Below are 21,784 nucleotides of genomic sequence, written 5' to 3'. Positions count from 1 at the left end.
TATTAACACTCAAACTGCCATTGATTACATAATTACAAATATTCAGTCTGGCAGATATAACTGCCTTGTAGAAGACATGAATTTATCAGGTCACAACTCACAGACAGTAATAATAAAACAAGTAGGGAAATTAGATTCACTCGGCTTTATCCCTTACAGTGATATGAGAAGTTCTAACATAACAGACCTAAAGATAAAAACTACAAAATGAAAAATGGACAGAAATATACTTATTTAATAGTGTTAATGATAAATATAACAGTTTCCTAGATATATTTAAAAATCATTGAAGAGTGTTTGCCAACCAAAACTAAACCAATAAAGAAAAAGCAAAGAAATCTGACATGGCTAACAAAAGGTCTATGAGTATCCTGCAAAACCCTGAAACTTCTTCATGCAATTTGGTAAGCTCCAGATAGGCCTATTCATTTTCTTGAATATTACGGAGCCAATAAGAAGATTTACAATAAAACTTTAATAGCTGCAAAAAAACTGTACAATGGAAATGTTATTACACAAGCTCCCAACAAAGTCAGAAGCACTTGGAAGGAGAAACAGTAAAGTCACCAGGAAATGACAATAAAAACTTAAGCCTGTTGTTGTTGTTGTTGTTGTTGTTGTTGTGGTCTTCAGTCCTGAGACTGGTTTGATGCAGCTCTCCATGTTACTCTATCCTGTGCAAGCTTCATCATCTCCCAGTACCTACTGCAACCTACATCCTTCTGAATCTGCTTGGTGTATTCATCTCTTGGTCTACCTCTATGATTTTAACCATCTACACTGCCCTCCAATACTAAATTGGAGATCCCTTGATGCCTCAGATCATGTCCTACCAACCGATCCCTTCTTCTAGTCAAGTTGTGCCACAAACTTCTCTTCTCCCCAATCCTATTCAACACCTCCTCATTAGTTATGTGATCTACCCATCTAATCTTCAGCATTCTTCTGTAGCACTAAATTTCAAAAGCTTCTATTGCCTTCTTGTCTAAACTATTTATTGTCCATGATTCACTTCCATACATGGCTACACTCCATACAAATACTTTCAGAAACGACTTCCTGACACTTAACTCTATACTCGATGTTAACTAATTTCTCTTCATCAGAAATGCTTTCCTTGCCATTGCCAGTCTACATTTTATATCCTCTCTACTTCTACCATCATCAGTTATTTTGCTCACCAAGTAGCAAAACTCCTTTACTACTTTACGTGTCTCATTTCCTAATCTAATTCCCTCAGCATCACCAGACTTAATTTGACTTCATTCCATTATCCTTGTTTTGCTTTTGTTGATGTTCATCTCATATCCTCCTTTCAAGACACTATCCATTCCATTCAACTGCTCTTCCAAGTCCTTTGCTGTCTCTGACAGAATTACAATGTCATCGGTGAACCTCAAAGTTTTTATTTCTTCTCCATGGATTTTAATGCCTACTCCAAATTTTTCTTTTGTTTCCTTCACTGCTTGCTCAATATTCAGATTGAATAACATCGGGGAGAGGCTTCAACACTGTCTCACTCCCTTCTCAACCACTGCTACCCTCAACTCTTACAGGTGCCATTTGGTTTCTATACAAATTGTAAATAGCCTTTCTCTCCCTGTATTTTACCCCTGCCACCTTCAGAATTTGAAAGAGAGTATTCCAGTCAACATTGTCAAATCTTTCTCTAAGTCTACAAATGCTAGAAACGTAGGTTTGCCTTTTCTGAATGTAGCTTCTAAGATAAGTCGTACGGTCAGTATTGCCTCACGTGTTCCAATATTTCTACGGAATCCAAACTGATCATCCCCTAGGTCGGCTTCTACTAGTTTTTCCATTCGTCTGTAAAGAATTCACATTAGTATTTTGCAGCCATGACTTATTAAACCGATAGTTCGGTAATTTTCACACCTGCCAACACCTGCTTTCTTTGGGATTGGAATTATTATATTCTTCTTGAAGTCTGAGGGTATTTCACCTGTCTCATACATCTTGTCAGGACTGGCTCTCCCAAGGCCGTCAGAAGTTCTAATGGAATGTTGTCTACTCCCGGGGCCTTGTTTCGACTTAGGTCTTTCAGTGCTATGTCAAACTTTTCACGCAGTATCGTATCTCCCATTTCATCATCATCTACATCCTCTTCCATTTCCATAATATTGTCCTGAAGTACATCGCCCTTGTATAGACCCTCTATATACTCCTTCCACCTTTCTGTTTTCCCTTCGTTGCTTAGAACTGGGTTTCCATCTGAGCTCTTGATATTCATGCAAGTGGTTCTCTTTTCTCCAAAGGTCTCTTTAATTTTCCTGTAGGCAGTATCTATCTTACCTCTAGTGAGATAAGCCTCTACATCCTTACATTTATCCTCTAGCCATCCCTGCTTAGCCATTTTACACTTCCTGTTGATCTCATTTTTGAGACGTTTGTATTCCTTTTTGCCTGCTTCATTTACTGCATTCTCCTTTCATCAGTTAAATTCAATATTTCCTCTGTTACTCAAGGATTTCTACTAGCCCTTGTCTTTTTACCTACTTGATCCTTTCACTACTTCATCCCTCAAAGCTACCCACTCTTCTTCTACTGCATTTCTTTCCCCCATTCCTGCCATTTGTTCCCTTACGCTCTCTCTGAAACTCTGTACAACCTCTTGAATTTTGTGTGTATGTTTGTGTGTCTATCGACATGCCAGCGCTTTCATTTGATAAGTCACATCATAACTTCCACATGGGAAAAATATATTAAAAACAAAGATTCCAAGACTTACCAAGCGGGAAAGCGCCGGTAGACAGGCATGAATTCATCAGATTCTCCTCTTTGGTTTCATCAGATTCACCTGGTCCTATTCCAAATCCCATGCCACTTTCCTTGACGTTGACCTCCATCTGTCTAATGGCCAGCTTCACACATCCGTCCACATCAAACCCACCAATATGCAACAGTACCTCCATGATGACAGCTGCCACCCATTCCATATCAAACGGTCTCTTCCCTACAGCCTAGGCCTTTGTGGCAAACGAATCTGCTCCAGTCCTGAATCCCTGAACCATTACACCAACAACCTGAAAACAGCTTTTGCATCCCGCAACTACCCTCCCGACTTGGTACAGAAGCAAATAACCAGAGCCACTTCCTCATCCCCTCAAACCCAGAACCTCCCACAGAAGAACCCCAAAAGTGCCCCACTTGTGACAGGATACTTTCTGGGACTGGATCAGACTCTTAATGTGGCACTCCAGCAGGGATACGGCTTCCTCAAATCCTGCCCTGAAATGAGATCCATCCTTCATTAAATCCTCTCCACTCCACCAAGAGTGTCTTTCCGCCGTCCACCTAAACTTTGTAACCTCTTGGTTCATCCCTATGAAATCCCCAAACCACCTTCCCTACCCTCTGGCTCCTACCCTTGTAACTGCCCCCAGTGTAAAACCTGTCCCATGCACCGTCCCACCACCACCTACTCCAATCCTGTAACCCGGAAAGTGTACACGATCAAAGGCAGAGCCACGTGTGAAAGCACCCACGTGATTTACCTACTGACCTGCCTACACTGTGAATCTTTATACGAGGGAATGGCCAGCAACAAACTGTCCATTCGCATGAATGGACACAGGCAGACAGTGTTTGTTGGTAATGAGGATCACCCTGTGGCTAAACATGCCCTGGTGCATGGCCAGCACCTCTTGGCACAGTGTTACACAGTCCAGGTTATCTGGATACTTCCCACTAACACCAACCTGTCATAACTCTGGAGATAGGAACTTGCCCTTCAGTATATCCTCTCTTCTCGTTATCCGCCAGGCCTCAACCTCCGCTAATTTCAAGTTGCCGCCACTCATACCTCATCTGTCTTTCTACAACATCTTTGCCTGTGTACTTCCGCCTCGACTGACATCTCTGCCCAAACTCTTTGCCTTTACAAATGTCTGCTTGAGTCTGTGTATGTGCGGATGGATATGTGTGTGTGTGAGCGAGTGTATACCTGTCCTTTTTTTCCCCTTAAGGTAAGTCTTTCCACTCCTGTGATTGGAATGACTCCTTACCCTCTCCCTTAAAACCCACATCCTTTCGTCTTTCCCTCTCCTTCCCTCTTTCCTGAAGAAGCAACCGTTGGTTGCGAAAGCTTGAATTTTGTGTGTATGTTTGTGTATCTATCGACCTGCCAGTGCTTTTCTTTGGTAAGCCACATCAACTTTGTTTTTAGATATATTTTTCCCACGTGGAATGTTTCCTTGCTTGGGATTATAAAGATAAGTTCAACAAAAATGAAGATGTACACCACCACCACACCAGAAACACAACTCAATATGAGAGAAGCAGTGCTTACATGGCAGTTAAGTTGTAAAACTCTTTACCACCATACTTCACTAATGCCAAATTGAAGAATAAGTTTAAACAGTCAATCAAACAACTGCTATTAGAAACCCCTTTAAATTCGATCAGAGAATTTCCTTCAAAGGAAAATAACTGAAGCAAACAGGCATAGTGCACTAAAAGAAAAATATACACAGATATAGAGAAAAAAAGTAAACTGTGTTAACTTCTTAACAGCATTGTTTTATCTAAGGATTTTGTTTTTCTACAGTATTATTGCTGTTAATTTTTTTTATGTAAATAAAACGAGATCTAGGATATGTGTGTGCTACGTGACTGTATTATACCATATATATAAAATGATGAACCCATAGCATGGAATTATTGAAATTAAGTGTTCTGTAATTTAGGTACACAGATCATGTATCTTCATAAAATCCATTCAGTTTACAGTTTCTAAAATTTTGTAACTATGATGTTAATTTTTAGAAATGTTGTAGCTAACATTTTTTAGTTGTCTTAGCAAAACTATAGTTAGAATCAGTAAAAGTAATTTATTTTATTGCAAAACTGACAAAGCAAATATGTACTTGCAATTACCCCATAGATGTACATCATAAGCTGCCAACTAAATAAATAAAATAAATAAATAAGTTCAGAAAGGGACATCCAATCAAAGATGTCATAAACCAGGCATTTACCTTTGTTCAGAACTCAAATGAGGTCTGAAGTCTGTGCTGTGGAAATAATATTAGATATCACAGGTGCCTTTAACAGCCCAATGTGGCTGACCTTATCTCACAGATGCATAAAACAGAATATCATACCACCTTTTCGGGAGCCTAAGGGGTTATTTACAGAAATCTGTATGCAAAGTGTACATGGCCAACCAAAAGCATAAGGAAGGATTGTCATCAGAGTCCAGCATGTGGGCCCATATTCTAGGATGAAGAGTCAGAACTCTAGTGGAGAAAATGTGTACTGTAGCAGAAATTGAGAACAGTGTAGCAAATGCAGATGACTCCTACTAATTATGTGTGGGGCAACTAGAACACAATTGAAGGGAGAGGAACAAACACAATGCAGATTGTGTAAGAATAGTGTCAGCTTCAAGTATATAAACTAAAAGTGCCTATGTGAAAATAGTTAATACATTGTTAAAAGGATGCTTATAATTCAAAAGAAATCGTAGAATAAAATTAACAATGAACCACTATAAAGTGAAGTTTCTGGTAGGGTCTGGGATTTGTACGTGATAGAAGGCAAAATTTTCCAGCTCATGCAAAACAAACCAGTACTACAGCAGCTGCAGTTATGCAAAAGATTGTTAGTATAGCATAAAATAAATTTAGAATGGCTTCACAATTAATACGGATATGCCATGAATATATCTTATCAGGCATCGTAACACATGGACTGAGTATATGGGCTCACAGGTTGAGGACTATGTTGGCCCAGGTAATACAAAGGGCACAGAGAAGAAGCATATTGAACAACAGCAGCAGATGCTCATTTTTCTATTCTTGGGCCCTAGCCACTGGATTACATCACACACTACAGAAGTGCAGTGTATTGACTAGTAAAAAAAGGATGAGAGAAAGTTAAAGCCATTTTAAGAGAATATATAAACAGAAAACAGGGAATCATGAATAAGTTATTAACGGAGTGGCAATGAACCTGAGAAAGGATTACTACTGGGAGATGAGTGTACAAAATATTTCCTATTGTTGAGGAAAGGTTGTTAATGGAATATATTTACCCATCAAGAGGTTTTGTTCTCTTCAATATTGGACATGGTACATACCCCATCTACCTGAAAAGAAGTGAAAGTGATGTCTACATTTGTGGGCTGATGAGAGCCCCTGAACATATTGTCATTGAGTATAACCTACATGCAAATATCACAGATGGGTAGAGAGACCTATTGAGAAATAATTGTGTTTATAATACACTTCGCGACTGAGGATTATATGAGGTATTAAACAAAGTATATAAAAAGGTGTTACAGCATGGACTGGAATTATGTCTGGCAAGACAGGATCCAACTACAAGAAGATACCACACAGCACAGCTAGCATAAGTGAAATAGCATAAAGATAGGAAGGAGAACATCAGTGATACTTGGGAGCGGCCTAGATACCACTCAAGAGGAGCTGCAAGGATTAAATAGCTAAAGTTTCAGATGTTTCTGTAAGCTTAAACATGCTATTTGTCTTCTGCCTCATGGTCTCCCTTCCAATGTTAGGTCTGCTGGCATTTTATAGCCTTGTTGAAAAGCTCTCTTGCTATCTTTTCTTCAATCAATGTAGTGATCTTGCACTGTTGAGTTGGTAGTATAATATGGATTTTCGGATGCTTTGAACTTATTCATCATATATTATGTATGTTTTCTCCAGTTGTTCTGTATATAACGTGTGACGGGCTCCATTTTAAGTTCCTTCAACAAATCTTCATTGTTTTGTGATCCTGTTTGGTGTGACCAGCTGTTCATCTCAACAATTTGCTTCCATAGGCTGTTAGTCTTTTTCCATATGTTGTCTTTATTATCCAGATTCTGCTGCCATAGCACAGCACAGGTCTTGGTAAGGTGTTAATAAAGTATACGCTTGGTATTCCCCTGGACCAGTGAAGGCGTCATTACATTATTAGTAATTCCCATTGTTTTTGTATAACTGACACATTTTTCATCTACGTTTGTTCCTTCAAGAAAGAACAGCTTATAGCTAAATGTGTGAATGTGTTTACTCTTTCCAGAGTTTTATTTTTCAAACGGATCTTACTTTGTACTGGGTATTTTCCACAGAAGGCCATAGTTTTTGTTACTGTCTATATAATTTCTCAGTTTTAATCAGCTATACAATATAAACCATAGGTAATATGAAGCACATTGTATGTAAAAATATTGGTAATTAACGCAAAGTAGTATATAAATTGTAAATAATAATGTGCAACAGGTGGCACGATATTTGCAGCACATATGAATGCAGATAATTGGGGAAGCCATTGCAGGCCACTGTTTCAAAGGAATTTGGATATAAGTGGAAACCTGAGAGTGATATCACATTCTGGAAGCAATCTGCAAGGGTCACGGGAAACAGAGAGCCTTCTGAGGGTGCCTCATGGTAGACACAACATGTGAGGTGATACCAAGATGTGTTAGTCCCAATAATATGCAATGCAACCGTTGTGATGTGTATCACACCACAACTAATTACAAGAAAGTAATTATTATATAGAAAAGAAGATATATGGTTTATAATGACTTGGTGGCAGTCTGGAAATCACCAGTGAGTGTCATGTAGAACCAGAGCATGAGAAAATGCTTTGGTAAAATGAACACACTGCAGGCTGATAACTGGGTCAAATCATAGTTTTCATTTAGAATTTTATTAATTTGAAGCTATAGCAAAATAATCAATTTTTATTGTTAGAATGTATTTTAGTATGTAATTAATGTATTTTTTTTCTCTTAATTTATATGATTGCAATGTCCGCTGCTCGTGGTCTCGCGGTAGGGTTCTCGCTTCCCCAGCACGCGGTCCCGAGTTCGATTCCCAGCGGGGTCAGGGATTTTTCCTGCCTCGAGATGACCGGGTGTTGTTGTGTCGTCTTCATCATCACCATTCATCCTCATTACGGTCGGAGGAAGGCAATGGCAAACCACCTCCACTAGGACCTTGCCTAGTACGACGGTGCGGGTCTCTCGCATCGTTCTCCTACGCTCCATCGAGGAGTATGGGACTTCATCAACATCATGTGATTGCAATAGCAGTTGCATGGTTTGTTTTTGTTTCTAGGTTGCTAATCAGAGATGTAATAGCAAATAAACGAAGTCTTTTTGTTAGAATCTCCTAATGATCTGTCTTCTATTTTAGGCAGCACTAAATTGAATATGAAAATGTTTTAAAATTTTTTGAGTTGTCCTTGATACTATCAGGAATTGGAGTTCCATGTACATCTTAGAGACTGGACCCTTGCCAACAACCACCACCACCACATCTTCCCCCATCATATTTATTTCCTCAGTAATCAACCTGCCAACTTACTATGGGGTATCTGTTGAGAGGCCAGACAAACGTGTGGTTCCTGAAGAGGGGCAGCAGCCTTTTCAGTAGTTGCACTGCAACAGTCTGGATGATTGACTGATCTGGTCTTGTAACACTAACCAAAACATACTTTCTATGCTGGTATTATGACCAGCTGAAAGCAAGGGGAAACAACAGCCATAATTATTCCCAAGGGCATGCAGCTTTACTGTATGGTTAAATGATGATGGCGTCCTCTTGGGTAAAATATTGAAGAGGTAAAAATAGTCCCCCATTCAGATCTCCGGGCGGGGATCTCTCAGGAGGACATCATTATCAGGAGAAAGAAAACTGGCATTCTAAGGATTGGAGCGTGGAATGGAAAATCCCTTAATCGGGCAGGTAGGTCAGAAAATTTAAAAAGGGAAATGGTTAGGTTAAAGTAAGTTATAGTGGAAATTAGTGAAGATCAATGGCAGGAGGAACAAGACTTCTTGTCAGGTGAATACAGGGTTATAAATACAAAATCAAATAGGGGTAATGCAGGAGTAGGTATAGCAATGAATAAAAAAAACAGGAGTGCGGGTAAGCTACAACAAACAACATAGTGAACGCATTATTGAGGCCAAGATAGACACAAAGCCCACGCCTACCACAGTAGTACAAGTTTATATGCCAACTAGCTCTGCAGATGATGAAGAGAGTGATGAAATGTACCATCATCATCATCATCATCATCATCATCATTATTTAAGACTGATTATGCCTTTCAGCGTTCAGTCTGGAGCATAGCCCCCTTATAAAATTCCTCCATGTTCCCCTATTCAGTGCTAACATTGGTGCCTCTTCTGATGTTAAACCTATTACTTCAAAATTATTCTTAACCGAATCCAGGTACCTTCTCCTTGGTCTGCCCCGACTCCTCCTACCCTCTACTGCTGAACCCATGAGTCTCTTGGGTAACCTTGCTTCTCCCATGCGTGTAACATGACCCCACCATCTAAGCCTGTTCGCCCTGACTGCTACATCTATAGAGTTCATTCCCAGTTTTTCTTTGATTTCCTCATTGTGGACACCCTCCTGCCATTGTTCCCATCTACTAGTACCTGTAATCATCCTAGCTACTTTCATATTCGTAACCTCAACCTTGTTGATAAGGTAACCTGAATCCACCCAGCTTTTGCTCCCATACAACAAAGTTGGTCAAGAGATTGAACAGTGCATGGTTCATGGTGTGGGTTCCTGTAGTAATGTCCTAGTTCATGAACCATGGGCAACGTATGAGTGGCCAAGTAAGTGGTCCTGACAGTCTGGATACCAGTTACTTTGGATGAAGGCTGGGCATCTCGGACATATTCTGAGTTGTGGTCACCTTTGTGCTCATACGGCAAAGACTACCAAATCCACCGGTTAGTCCCTCAACCATTAGGGGTAAAACCCAATGGGACTCAGGGCAAGTAAGGCTAGCAACCTGCTTCCCTGGTACTTTAAATATGATGCTGGCAACAATCAGATGAAATGTATGATGAGATAAAAGAAATTATTCAGATAGCGAAGGGAGACGAAATTTAATAGTCAGGGGTGACTGGAATTCGATAGTAGGAAAACAAAGAGAAGGAAAAGTAGTAGGTGAATAGCGAATGAGGGTAAGAAATGAAAGAGGGAGCCGCCTGGTAGAATTTTGCCCAGAGCATTACTTAATCATAGCTAACACATGGCTCAAGAATCATAAAGGAAGGTCTTATACATGGAAGGGGCCTGGAGATACTCAATGGCTACAGATAGATTATATAATGGTAAGACAGAGATTTAGGAACCAGGTTTTAAATTGTAAGACATTTCCAGGGGCAGATGTGGACTCTGACCACAATCTATTGGTTATGAACTGTAGATTAAAACTGAAGAAACTGCAAAAAGGTGGGAATTTAAGGAGATGGAATCTGGATAAACTGACAGAACCAGAGTTTGTAGAGAGTTTCAGGGAGAACATTAGGGAACGATTGACAGGAATGGGGGAAAGAAATGCAGTAGAAGAAGAATGGGTAACTCTGAGGGATGAAATAGTGAAGGCAGCAGAGGATCAAGAACATACAAAGACAAGGGCTAGTAGAAATCCTTGGGTAACACAAGATATATTGATTTTAATTGATGAAAGGAGAAAATATAAAAATGCAGTAAATGAAGCAGGCAAAAAGGAATGCAAACGTTTCAAAAATGAGATCGACAGGAAGTGCAAAATGGCTAAGCAGGCATGGGTAGAGGACAAATGTAAGGATGTAGAGGCTTATCTCACTAGGGGTAAGATATATACTGCCTACAGGAAAATTAAAGAGACTTTTGGAGAAAACAGAACCACTTGTATGAATATCAAGAGCTCAGATGGAAACCTAGTTCTAAGCAAAGAAGGGAAAGCAGAAAGGTGGAAGGAGTATACAGAGGGTCTGTACAAGGGTGATGTACTTGAGGACACTATTATGGAAATGGAAGAGGATGTAGATGAAGATGAAATGGGAGATATGATACTGCTTGAAGAGTTTGACAGAGCACTGAAAGACCTAAGCCGAAACAAGGCCCCGGGGTTAGACAACATTCCATTAGAACTACTGATAGCCTTGGGAGAGCCAGTCCTGACAAAACTCTACCATCTGGTGAGCAAGATGTATGAAACAGGTGAAATACCCTCACTTCAAGAAGAATATAATAATTCCAATCCCAAAGAAAGCAGGTGTTGACAGATGTGAAAATTACTGAACTATCAGTTTAATAAGCCATCACTGCAAAATACTAACACAAATTCCTTACAGACGAATGCAAAAACTGGTAGAAACTGACCTCGGGTAAGATCAGTTTGGATTCTGTAGAAATGTTGGAACACGAGGCAATACTGACCCTACGACTTCTCTTAGGAAATAGATTAAGCAAAGGCAAAGCTACGTTTCTAGCATTTGTAGACTTAGAGAAAACTTTTGACAATGTTGACTGAAATACTCTCTTTCGAATTCTGAAGGTGGCAGGGGTAAAATACAGGGAGAGAAAGGCTATTTACAATTTGTACAGAAACCAGATGATAGTTATAAGAGTCTAGAGACATGAAAGGGAAGCAGTGGTTGGAGAGGGAGTGAGACAGGGTTGTGGCTTTTCCCCTATGTTATACAATCTGTATATTGAGCAAGCAAAAAGGAAACAAAAGAAACATTCAGAGTAGGTATTAAAATCCATGGAGAAGAAATAAAAACTTTGAGGTTCGCCGTTGACATTCTGAATCTGTCAGAGACAGCAGAGGACCTGGAAGAGCAGTTGAACGGAATGGACAGTGTCCTGAAAGGAGGATATAAGATGAACATCAACAAAAGCAAAACGAGGATAATGGAATGTAGTTGAATTAAATCGGGTGATTTAGTATTTAATCAGAATTACATTAGGAAATGAGACGCTTAATGTAGTAAATGAGTTTTGCTATTTTGGGACCAAAATAACTGATGATAGTCAAAGTAGAGAGGATATAAAGTGTAGACTGGCAAGGAATTCGTTTCTGAAGAAGAGAAATTTGTTAACATCGAGTAAAGATTTAAGTGTCAGGAAGTCTTTTCTGAAAGTATTTGTATGGAGTGTAGCCATGTATGGAAGTGAAACATGGATGATAAATAGTTTGGACAAGAAGAGAATAGAAGCTTTCGAAATGTGGTGCTACAGAAGAATGCTGAAGATTATATGGGTAGATCCCATAACTAATGAGGAGGTATTGAATAGAATTGGGGAGAAGAGGAGTTTGTGGCACAACTTGATGAGAAGAAGGGATATGGTGGTAGGACATGTTCTGAGGCATCGAGGGCTCACTAATTCAGCACTGGAGGGCAGCATGGAGGGTAAAAATCATAGAGGCAGACCAAAAGATGAATACACTAAGCAGATTCAGAAGGATGTAGGTTGCAGTAGATACTGGGAGATGAAGAAGCTTGCACAGGATAGAGTAGCATGGAGAGCTGCATCAAACCAGTCTCTGGACTGAAGAACACAACAACAACAATGTGTTTCTAAATTTAGTTTTTTAACTTATATATCTTAGCATGTACATTGTTACTTTATTTCTTTTGCAGGCTGGGCCTGAAACCAAATGTCCTTATGGAAATCTTCAACACAAGCTCTGGACGTTGCTGGTCATCAGAACAATATAATCCTGTACCAGGAACAATCAGCAATGTACCAAGTGCCAATAACTATGAGGTATTTATTGTCAAATGATTTCTGCTATTGGAATCGTAAAATCCATATGTTCAGTGTTCTGATAAGTTATATAGCATAATTTCACAGGATAGACCACAAATATTATGTAATTAACTAAGAGGCAATGAGCCAGTGTATAATAATTTTTACTTTGTTAACCTTTTTTGTTGCAATTACAAGATTACATTTATGTTGGTGTGACTGTACATCATATGAATGTGGGTTGTAATGGACAAATATTTGTGTTGAAATGTAATAATATCCTGAGATTTATTTTCTGTTGATTGTTATCTGAAAAGAGTATTTCCATCTCTCTCTCTCTCTCTCATTGCAATGACTTATTCATATTGAGATGAAAGTGAGTAAAATTCTGGCTGGAAGGATGTTAGTGTTGTGGTCTATTGGGGCTAATAAAAGCTATAATGTGTAACAGTCTTTCTGTTGTGCCCGTCTGCAACTCAACAGGTCATTCAGAGGTGTACATATTCAGAGGATATATGTAGCTTTGGCCATGTTTCAGACAGGGCAATTGCATGAGACTTTAGGTGATTTAAGAGAAGCTTCAGATCATTCTAATGCACAGATGTGGATTGAATATCACAAAGTGTGCTAAGTAATGGCTTGTGGGTGACTTATTGTAGTCAGTTTTGTGTGTCCACCACTATAGTAATTGTGAGTTTAAAAAATTCAGAAAGCTTGGAATTAATGGAATGTGAGTGTGCTAACAGCACTGGAAATCATAAGTAACACCTAACAATAATTTCACCCCAAGAAATTTGTGCTACAAAAAGTTTATTTGAATCTGAAAAACAAGAGAAAAACATGACAAAATGTAACATAGTAACATATTATAACTACTATGTAATAATTTATTACATGTTTAAAAAGAAACATTTATTACAGGCCACTGAAGACGCTGCACAAACAAAAGAAGTGAAACGTATTTGGCAATAAACAAACTGCCTTTCATTTATTTGCATAGGTGGAACATACCTCCATGAATAACTGTGACTTGTTGTGCTATACCTTCTTTTTTTGTCAAAATTTACAAGAAAAGTGTAATAAGACATGATATCATCTATCATTTCACAATTGCGTAGCAGATAAATGAGCTATTGTGTAGGTTTTACTTGCTATGGAAGTAAATTTGAGCTCAAACATTCAGATACTTTCAGTAAATATTTGAACATTCTGCATTATTTTATTGGTTAGCAAAAACTAGTACCACCAAATTTTAACTTTCCGTCAGTCAGCATTATACTTACTTTGGTCTCAATGTCAATAAGTCATTGTAATGAAAGAGATGGAAATACTCTTTTGAGATAACAATCAACTGATAAGGCTTCTGTGGTCATCACATTTGTTGTTCTATGTGCCTTGACATTTTGCCAAAGTTCTCCTGTTGGTAAATAATATCTTCTGTCCTGTTTGGCATTTTTCAGTAACCAACATACTTCAATCATGATATCTTAGAGTGTTTTTTGTTGTTGAAAGACACAGTGAGTAATCCATAAGTTATTAATATTATAAACGTGAAAATAACTCTGTCTGTCTTTCTGTCATCTTTCCACCGGAGAACTTCCGAATCAAATGTGATGAAATTAGATATGGAGATAGCTTGAATCCTGAGAAAGAACAAAGGCTATTTACAAAAAAGTTAAATCAATAGGCAAAGGTGCTGACAGTCAATAATAGTGAATCAAGCAGCAAAATCTTTGTAACCAGTGCACTCTTTTACAATATGTTGCTGAGGCAATAAGAGTTATGTCAAATTGGGAAATACAAAACTGTAGATCTTAAAAGATGTACACAAAAGTCCATGAGAACATATTGCCGTGCTTCATTTCTGACTGTATCACTATTCGGCATAAGAATAATACGAATGTAAACATGACATGATATGTATATTCTTCTGCGTTTGCTGTTGTCTCACTCTAGTTTCGTAGTTTATTAGGCAGACAGGATTTAAATGAGATAGCAGCTAACACTAAAGTATACATGACAAAATGTTTATATTCGTATTATTATTATGGTGAAGAGAATACTGCAAGTGATACACAATTCATAAAAGTTCCAATTAGCAACCATCTCTTCTCACAGGTAGGAAAAAATTCAGAACGCAGAGTTGGCCATACTGACAAACATCCCAAACAGTCTTGCCAGTCGAATTTTCATAGTACTTTGAAATGCTGCTACATTCGAATATGAACAATACGGAATTTGTATTTACTTCGTTGGATAATGTTTGAAAATGCAGTGGTCGAAACTCAGGGCGGAGAAAAAAAAGCTCGCCTTCCACCTTTTTTTTTTAAATTTATTTACTGACGCAGAGGTTTTGGTGCCAGTATTTATTGTTGTACGTGCAAAGCGCTACATATATTCGATGACAGAAGTTAGTTGTGGCGGCACCTACCAATATTTTTCAGAACTTCTGCTTTGCATTCGATTCTAAGATGCGGGCGTTTTTTTGGATTATAAAAACCGGAAAAAAGTGCAGCTTAGATTCGAGTAAATACGGTACCTTGATGGATATGCATTGGTACCAGTACATTTAAACGACCTTCTGTCATCCTGCTGAGAAGATATGTCTTCGGACTGTGTAAGGTTGAGAAAGGTCTCTCCACACTTCTGGTTGTTACAGGAAATGTGTACAGTAACTGACACAAGACTCTAATATTTGCTAACACCAATTTGTAGCTTTCCCTTCAAAATTACCATCAAGGGATATCGTCTTTGTATGGTGAAACATTTTGCCAAACATGCTGTATATCTTTATCACTAAAGTTCTGCAAATGCTATTTTTGTAGATGCCCTATTCTTTTTAGCTGGGTTGTAGGGAGCCTTAATGATATTTCATGTAACAAATGATCGAGAAAAGGTGTGATTACTGACGGATGCTAATACACTTCTACAGGCTGTGGCTGAAAATTGTGTCTGTTGGTCTGTTCAAAGAACAGCTGTACACTGCTACGTAAACTGAGTGCCACCTGTAAGCATTTCTGAAATATCCTCCATCGATTAGTAATAGTGTCTATTTATTTATACTCCCTTTGTCATTAAAGTTCCAGGGCAGGCTTTTTTTATTTCAGAGTTTGCAATACTAAAAAGGAATAAATGTTGTCTTTATTATGTTACTCGGTATATGTGCATCATTGAAATGACCTTGGGGCCATGTTTCCATGCAAAGTCACTAGGTAGCAGGGCTGTGCTTAGCAACACATTTTTGAGTTCTTGGCCAATTAGTTATGGTAACACAATAGCTACTGATTGGAGCAAAGATTGAAATTTAAGTTCTGCTCAGGAAAACCCCTAGTGAAATTTGGTCACTGATTAAGCAAGCATATGCAAGTGAGACACTTCCAAGAAGTCATGTGTTCGAGTAGCACAAAAGGTTTTGTGAACACAGATTTTCGATGCAGGATGATCCCAGAGCTGATTGCTCATCTACAGCACAAACTGATGCAAATGTGGAGCATGTAAGGCAGTTATTGCAAAAAGACCATCATATGACTGTGCATGCCATATCAGAACTTCATTTGAATCAAGATTTGAGTCATAAGATTTTAAGCAAAGATTTTGAGAAACGGAAACTAAATACAAAACTCATCCTTCACACATTAACACACAAACAGAAAGAGAAAAAACGAAGAATTTCTGCTGACCTACTGGACAGAGCCAGATGTGATCTATATTTCTGTCAAAGATTATTGCTGCGGAAGAAAGTTGGTGCTGGTAGTATCATCCCCACACAAAAACATCAAAGTGCTTTATGGTGGACACTTGGATCACCAATTTCAGAAAATGTCAAACGACAATCTTTGATAACAAAGACAATGTTGATCACATTCTTTGATAGTAAAAACTATTTCACCATGAGTATGTTTCTCCAGGTCCAACAGAGGACCAAACTCTTTACATCAAAGTCTTGAAATATTTGCAACAAGCAAATTGATGTCACTACCCTGATTTGTGTTTGACAGCAACAACACACTGCCCATTCAATAAGGGGTACGTAATTTGATGTTGTACTATAATATAGAAGTCAGAAACCCCTACAGAAAATTTTGCAAGAAACTATGTTAGCTTTTACAGTTCACCCACAATCACCACTTTTCTATGTCTGTTAGATTTGGTGCACCAAGTGCACTAAAAAGACAAAAACCATTATGGGTGATTAGATTTTTAAATCTAAGATGACTCTAATTTCTGTGCAGAATGTAATGTACTAAAGAGGCGTCTGCAAAGATTTTCAAACGGAGAAAATTTTTCGCTAAACTCTCGTTCAGAACAATCATACGCAGTCTATTATTTGGTTCTTGTTGATCATTATCAAAGAAAGAAGCAGTGTAAGTAACAACAAATTGCAGTCTCTTGCCATTGTTTCGTTAATGAGACGATTCCTCTCTCTCCCCCCTTCTCTCTCTCTCTCTCTCTCTCTCTCTCTCTCTCTCTCTCTCTCTCTCTCTCTCTCTCTCTCTCTTAATTGTAAGCGGCGGTAGCGCGCACCAACCTAAAAGCAAGCCATGCCGCGAGCGGCGACAGGTCGTAAACACTCATTATCAGAATGCGACAAACAATACATGACACAGTACAGTAATGCATTTTCAGCTTTGAGTGACGTAAACACCTATAACAAAGAGAATGGCACTGGTCAGATCAAAGAACAATAAGCAGTCAATTCAAACCAGACGAAACACGTTAAGAAGGAAGGGTACTTGTATAAATATGGACGGAGCGCCTGATGCATAGCAACGGCTACCTGGTAAAGCTTAACTGCGAAGCTTACGACTCGAACCAAACTACTATAGCGGTATCGTCATTCATTCGACCTAAATTGTGTCTCATAATACAATGGACCAACTTTGTTTCGATTTGGAGGTGCGGCCTAAAACTATTCTCTCCCCTTGAATTTCAAGCCTCAGATTTCAGGTGCGGCTTAGATTCGGCTTTTTTTTTTTTCTCTCTCGATTTCGAGTCTCATTTTTCAGGTGCGGCTTAGATTCGAGTAAATACGGTATTGCATCAACAGTGAATTTTTTAGGAATCACAAGAGGAAACTTTCATTGCATCTTATGTAATAATGACTGTGATAAAATATGGCTGCAATAAAACAAATTTCATTTATATATTAAAAATAAAGATTCCAAGACTTACCAAGCGGGAAAGCGCCGGCAGACAGGCACATGAACAAAACACACAAACACACACACAAAATTACGAGCTTTCGCAACTGGCAGTTGCTTCGTCAGGAAGGAAGGAAGGAGAGGGAAAAATGAAAGGGTGTGGGTTTTAAGGGAGAGGGTAAGGAGTCATTCCAATCCCGGGAGCGGAAAGACTTCCCTTAGGGGAAAAAAAAGGACAGGTGTACACTCGCACACACACACACACATATCCATCCGCACATACACAGACACAAGCAGACATATTTACAGGCAAAGAGTTAAGGGCAGAGATGTCAGTCGAGGCGGAAGTACAGAGGCAAAGAAGTTGTTGAAAGACAGGTGAGGTATGAGCGGCGGCAACTTGAAATTAGCGGAGGTTGAGGCCTGGCGGATATCGAGAAGAGAGGATATGGGAACTCGCCCTTCAGTATATCCTCTCTTCTCGATAAGGGAACTCGCCCTTCAGTATATCCTCTCTTCTCGATATGGGAACTCGCCCTTCAGTATATCCTCTCTTCTCGATACGGGAACTCGCCCTTCAGTATATCTTCAGTATATCCTCTCTTCTCGATATCCGCCTGGCCTCAACCTCCGCTAATTTCAAGTTGCCGCCGCTCATACCTCACATGTCTTTCAACAACTTCTTTGCCTCTGTACTTCCGCCTCGACTGACATCTCTGCCCTTAACTCTTTGCCTGTAAATATGTCTGCTTGTGTCTGTGTATGTGCGGATGGATATGTGTGTGTGTGTGCGAGTGTACACCTGTCCTTTTTTTTCCCCTAAGGGAAGTCTTTCCGCTCCCGGGATTGGAATGACTCCTTACCCTCTCCCTTAAAACCCACACCCTTTCATTTTTCCCTCTCCTTCCTTCCTTCCTGACGAAGCAACTGCCAGTTGCGAAAGCTCGTAATTTTGTGTGTGTGTTTTGTTCATGTGCTTGTCTGCCGGCGCTTTCCCGCTTGGTAAGTCTTGGAATCTTTATTTTTAATATATTTTTCCCATGTGGAAGTTTCTTTCTGTTTTATTTACAAATTTCATTTATATGTATATGTAATGAGTGTGTGTGTGTGTTTATTTTTAAAATTAGATACAGAAAGTCCATAAGGACATGTTCATGATTCTAATGCTTGCCCCCCCCCCTCCTCCCCCGTCACTCACAGCACAGCCACCAACACAAAAAAATAATAATAATCTGTGTCCTCCTCTGGCAAGGGGTGGGGACCCCCACCAAATACAGTTGTCATAATTTTTGCACACTTGATGACTTTCTTACATATGATTCCTTAAGGAAAAAGCTATGAGGACAGAGAAACGAAGAAGGTGTTGTTGATATAGTGATTAGAGCAGGGATGGTGGGGAAGTGCTAAGGATAAAATGCTATTTGTAGTGGATCATACAGTTGAGAGCAAAAATAAATACGGGAATGATTTCAAGGCCGATGCTTGCAGTTGTGAAAAATAAACTTATGAGCATACAAAGCAACAATTTAATTAAAATGTGTACTGTGTTGGCTGTGGTTGTAATCCTCATAATTAGAAATTAAAAACAGAGCCAATCATAAATATGGGTGAGTAACATATTCAAGGAAATGAATAAGTCACAGTGCTGTAACTATAGAGGCAGCAGGAGGAAGTAAAGTGACAACTTAAGTTCAAAGAAATATAGCAAAGACAAAAAACAGGTTTCTCAAATATAAAATAATAGCTTCATTATCAACATTGTTAAACCCTAATCTTCTCCCCTTCCTTTTGTGTATACTTTTAGTTCACTGTGCAATTTATTATCATGCAACATATGCACAATTACTGTAAAAATAGAGAAATAAGGGTTGTGGTAGTAACTAAAACTGTGATATTACTGTGTTAAATTATACTTTTTTCCTGTTGTTGCAGGGTGGCTTTGGCACACATCTTATGGCAAAGGATCTTGGTATTGCACAAGAAGCATCAACAAAAAATCAAGTGCCTACTCCCTTAGGTTCATTAGCACATCAGATTTATCGCATTTTAGTTGCACAAGGATATGGAAAGAAAGATTTTTCTGTTATATATAAGTTTCTAAGTGAAGCGAAATAAATCTGCAGTTGTCTAATATGTCACTCATAGTTTCCTATACAAATGGCTGTATAAATGTATTACATTAAGAAATGTCAAAATCGACTTTGTATTGAAAATGGAGGTATGTGTTTTATGTTAGCACAGTTATCAGCACAGTTTTTAGTAGCAAAGTGATTTTGTATACACCAGGAATACTTCCTTAAATATTATTTGAGACCATGTGTTTTACAATTTCTATCCTGGAATTATGTCTGCAATTAGTCCCTTTCTCCTACGCAGTTGTAATGTGTACTAAGGCTTCAGCTTCTTTTTCAACATTTTCTGAAATACAAGACTTTCTGTCCCCATCCATTAACTAGTCAACAGCCTACCTGATCATGAACTATCCTGAGGCTTTGCCCCCTATCTGTCTTACTTCATACACATTTAAAACTAATAAAGGACACTGAATGCCACTCACACAAGCAAGCACTCGTTACACACACATGACCATCATCTCCGGCAGCTCGGGCATTCTGGTCCAAGCTGTTGGAGGTGATGGTCATGTGTGCATCAGGTGTTCTTGCTTGTGTGAATGAATGTGTGTATGGTTTTTTTTTATGAAGGCTGTGGCTGAAAGCTAATGTGTAAGTGACTTTTAATTGTGCCTGTCTGCAACTTAATGTGGCATCTTTACAGTAAGTAGCAATCTATCTTTTACTCGTGTTGTTGGTATTCCAACATGTAATTGTCTGGATATTGATTGTATACAGAAAAGGGCAGCACATATGGTCACATAATTTGCCTGACCAATGGATGAATGTTGCAAAATTATGAAAAATCTGAATGAACTGATTACTTGAAGAAAGATGCCAGCTCTCTCACAACGGCCTGCATTCTGCTACATTGCCAGCTGTTAACCAGTAATTGGTAATAATGTAATCCACATGTGAATGGCACAGGAAGAGCCCTAATACAGGTACAATTGTAATTATTTCCTTCCATGCATTTCAGAGTTGTTTGCAGGGCGTTCATGTAGATGTAGATTAACTACTTGAAATGAAATGTCATTCACTTCACTATGCAATATGGATTTTGTATTTGACTGTAGACGTCAGGGGTGAATGGCGTTTGTGGTGGGTGGTGGAACTGGGCTGTTAATGATCAGGAATGCCTTCAGCTATCCACCTTGAGAGTGGATGTAGCAATGTGGTGAATAGGTACCATGTGGATGTCCAACATCCACTCATAAAAACAGTAATTTCATATACTACTACATCTCATCATCAATCAGGGTGACCCTAGAGCAAATGCTATTCTCAGACAGTGAAGCATGCATAGGTCAGCAAGTAGCCTCCTGTCACCCACATGTGTCACTGCCGTGTCCAACAGGCAGATGGTGAGTTTGTCAGCACTCAAGTAGTATAGTGCCACACCACCCTGTGAAGGGTATTGGTGTGGGGAGTACATACCAAATATTCATACATGAGCTCCTGTACCACTTTGGACATTCATAGTAATAAACTCCTTGAACGCTACAATTAAACCAAAAATATTTATGCCACAGAAACTTATTCTTGATCACAAATGAATGAAAGCATATACATTTTTCATCTCCTTCGCTTAGTATTCTGGTTAATTCTTAACTTCGAAAAATAGACCATTTTGGCTGAAAAACTAGCCACAATAACCACTTGCCAACTGCCTGCACTTATCTCCAGATGAAGCCAAAGACCCCCAGAAAGACAAAGATACCTTACATTCCCCTACTGAACACTTTTATGAATTTGGAAAATGCAAGATAGAAAAATGCCCTTCAGGTCACGAAAACTGAAATCACACAAACTAAAATGATATTACTGATATAACCTGCAATTATGCACTATTATTATAATATTATTGCCAATGTGTTTATCATATAATGCCTTAAAAACATTACACATCTCTGCATGCATCAAATAGATCCAATCTATGTGCAAAATTCAGTGTCCCGTCGTTTAAACATAGCAATGTCGAATAACAAGATTAACTGCTACACAAGGC

The 21,784-nt window shown here is 38.8% G+C and overlaps 1 protein-coding gene across 3 annotated transcripts in view; it reads left to right on the top strand.

Moving 5' to 3' along the window:
- The window catches only part of LOC126273974 (3-hydroxyisobutyrate dehydrogenase, mitochondrial), a 67,200-nt gene extending 47,207 nt beyond the window's left edge, over positions 1–19,993 (top strand). For all 3 annotated transcript variants that reach the window (XM_049977072.1, XM_049977073.1, XM_049977071.1), the window contains exons 6-7: positions 12,416–12,542; positions 19,598–19,993. In XM_049977072.1, coding sequence (XP_049833029.1) covers positions 12,416–12,542; positions 19,598–19,780 — 310 coding nt within the window. In that variant the 3' untranslated portion in view covers positions 19,781–19,993. The remainder of the gene's footprint in view (positions 1–12,415; positions 12,543–19,597) is intronic.
- The last annotated feature ends 1,791 nt before the right edge of the window (positions 19,994–21,784 follow it).

The sequence above is a fragment of the Schistocerca gregaria genome, chromosome 1, assembly GCF_023897955.1.
Source record: "Schistocerca gregaria isolate iqSchGreg1 chromosome 1, iqSchGreg1.2, whole genome shotgun sequence".
NCBI lineage: Eukaryota > Metazoa > Arthropoda > Insecta > Orthoptera > Acrididae > Schistocerca > Schistocerca gregaria.
This window is presented reverse-complemented; position numbering and strand designations above follow the sequence as displayed.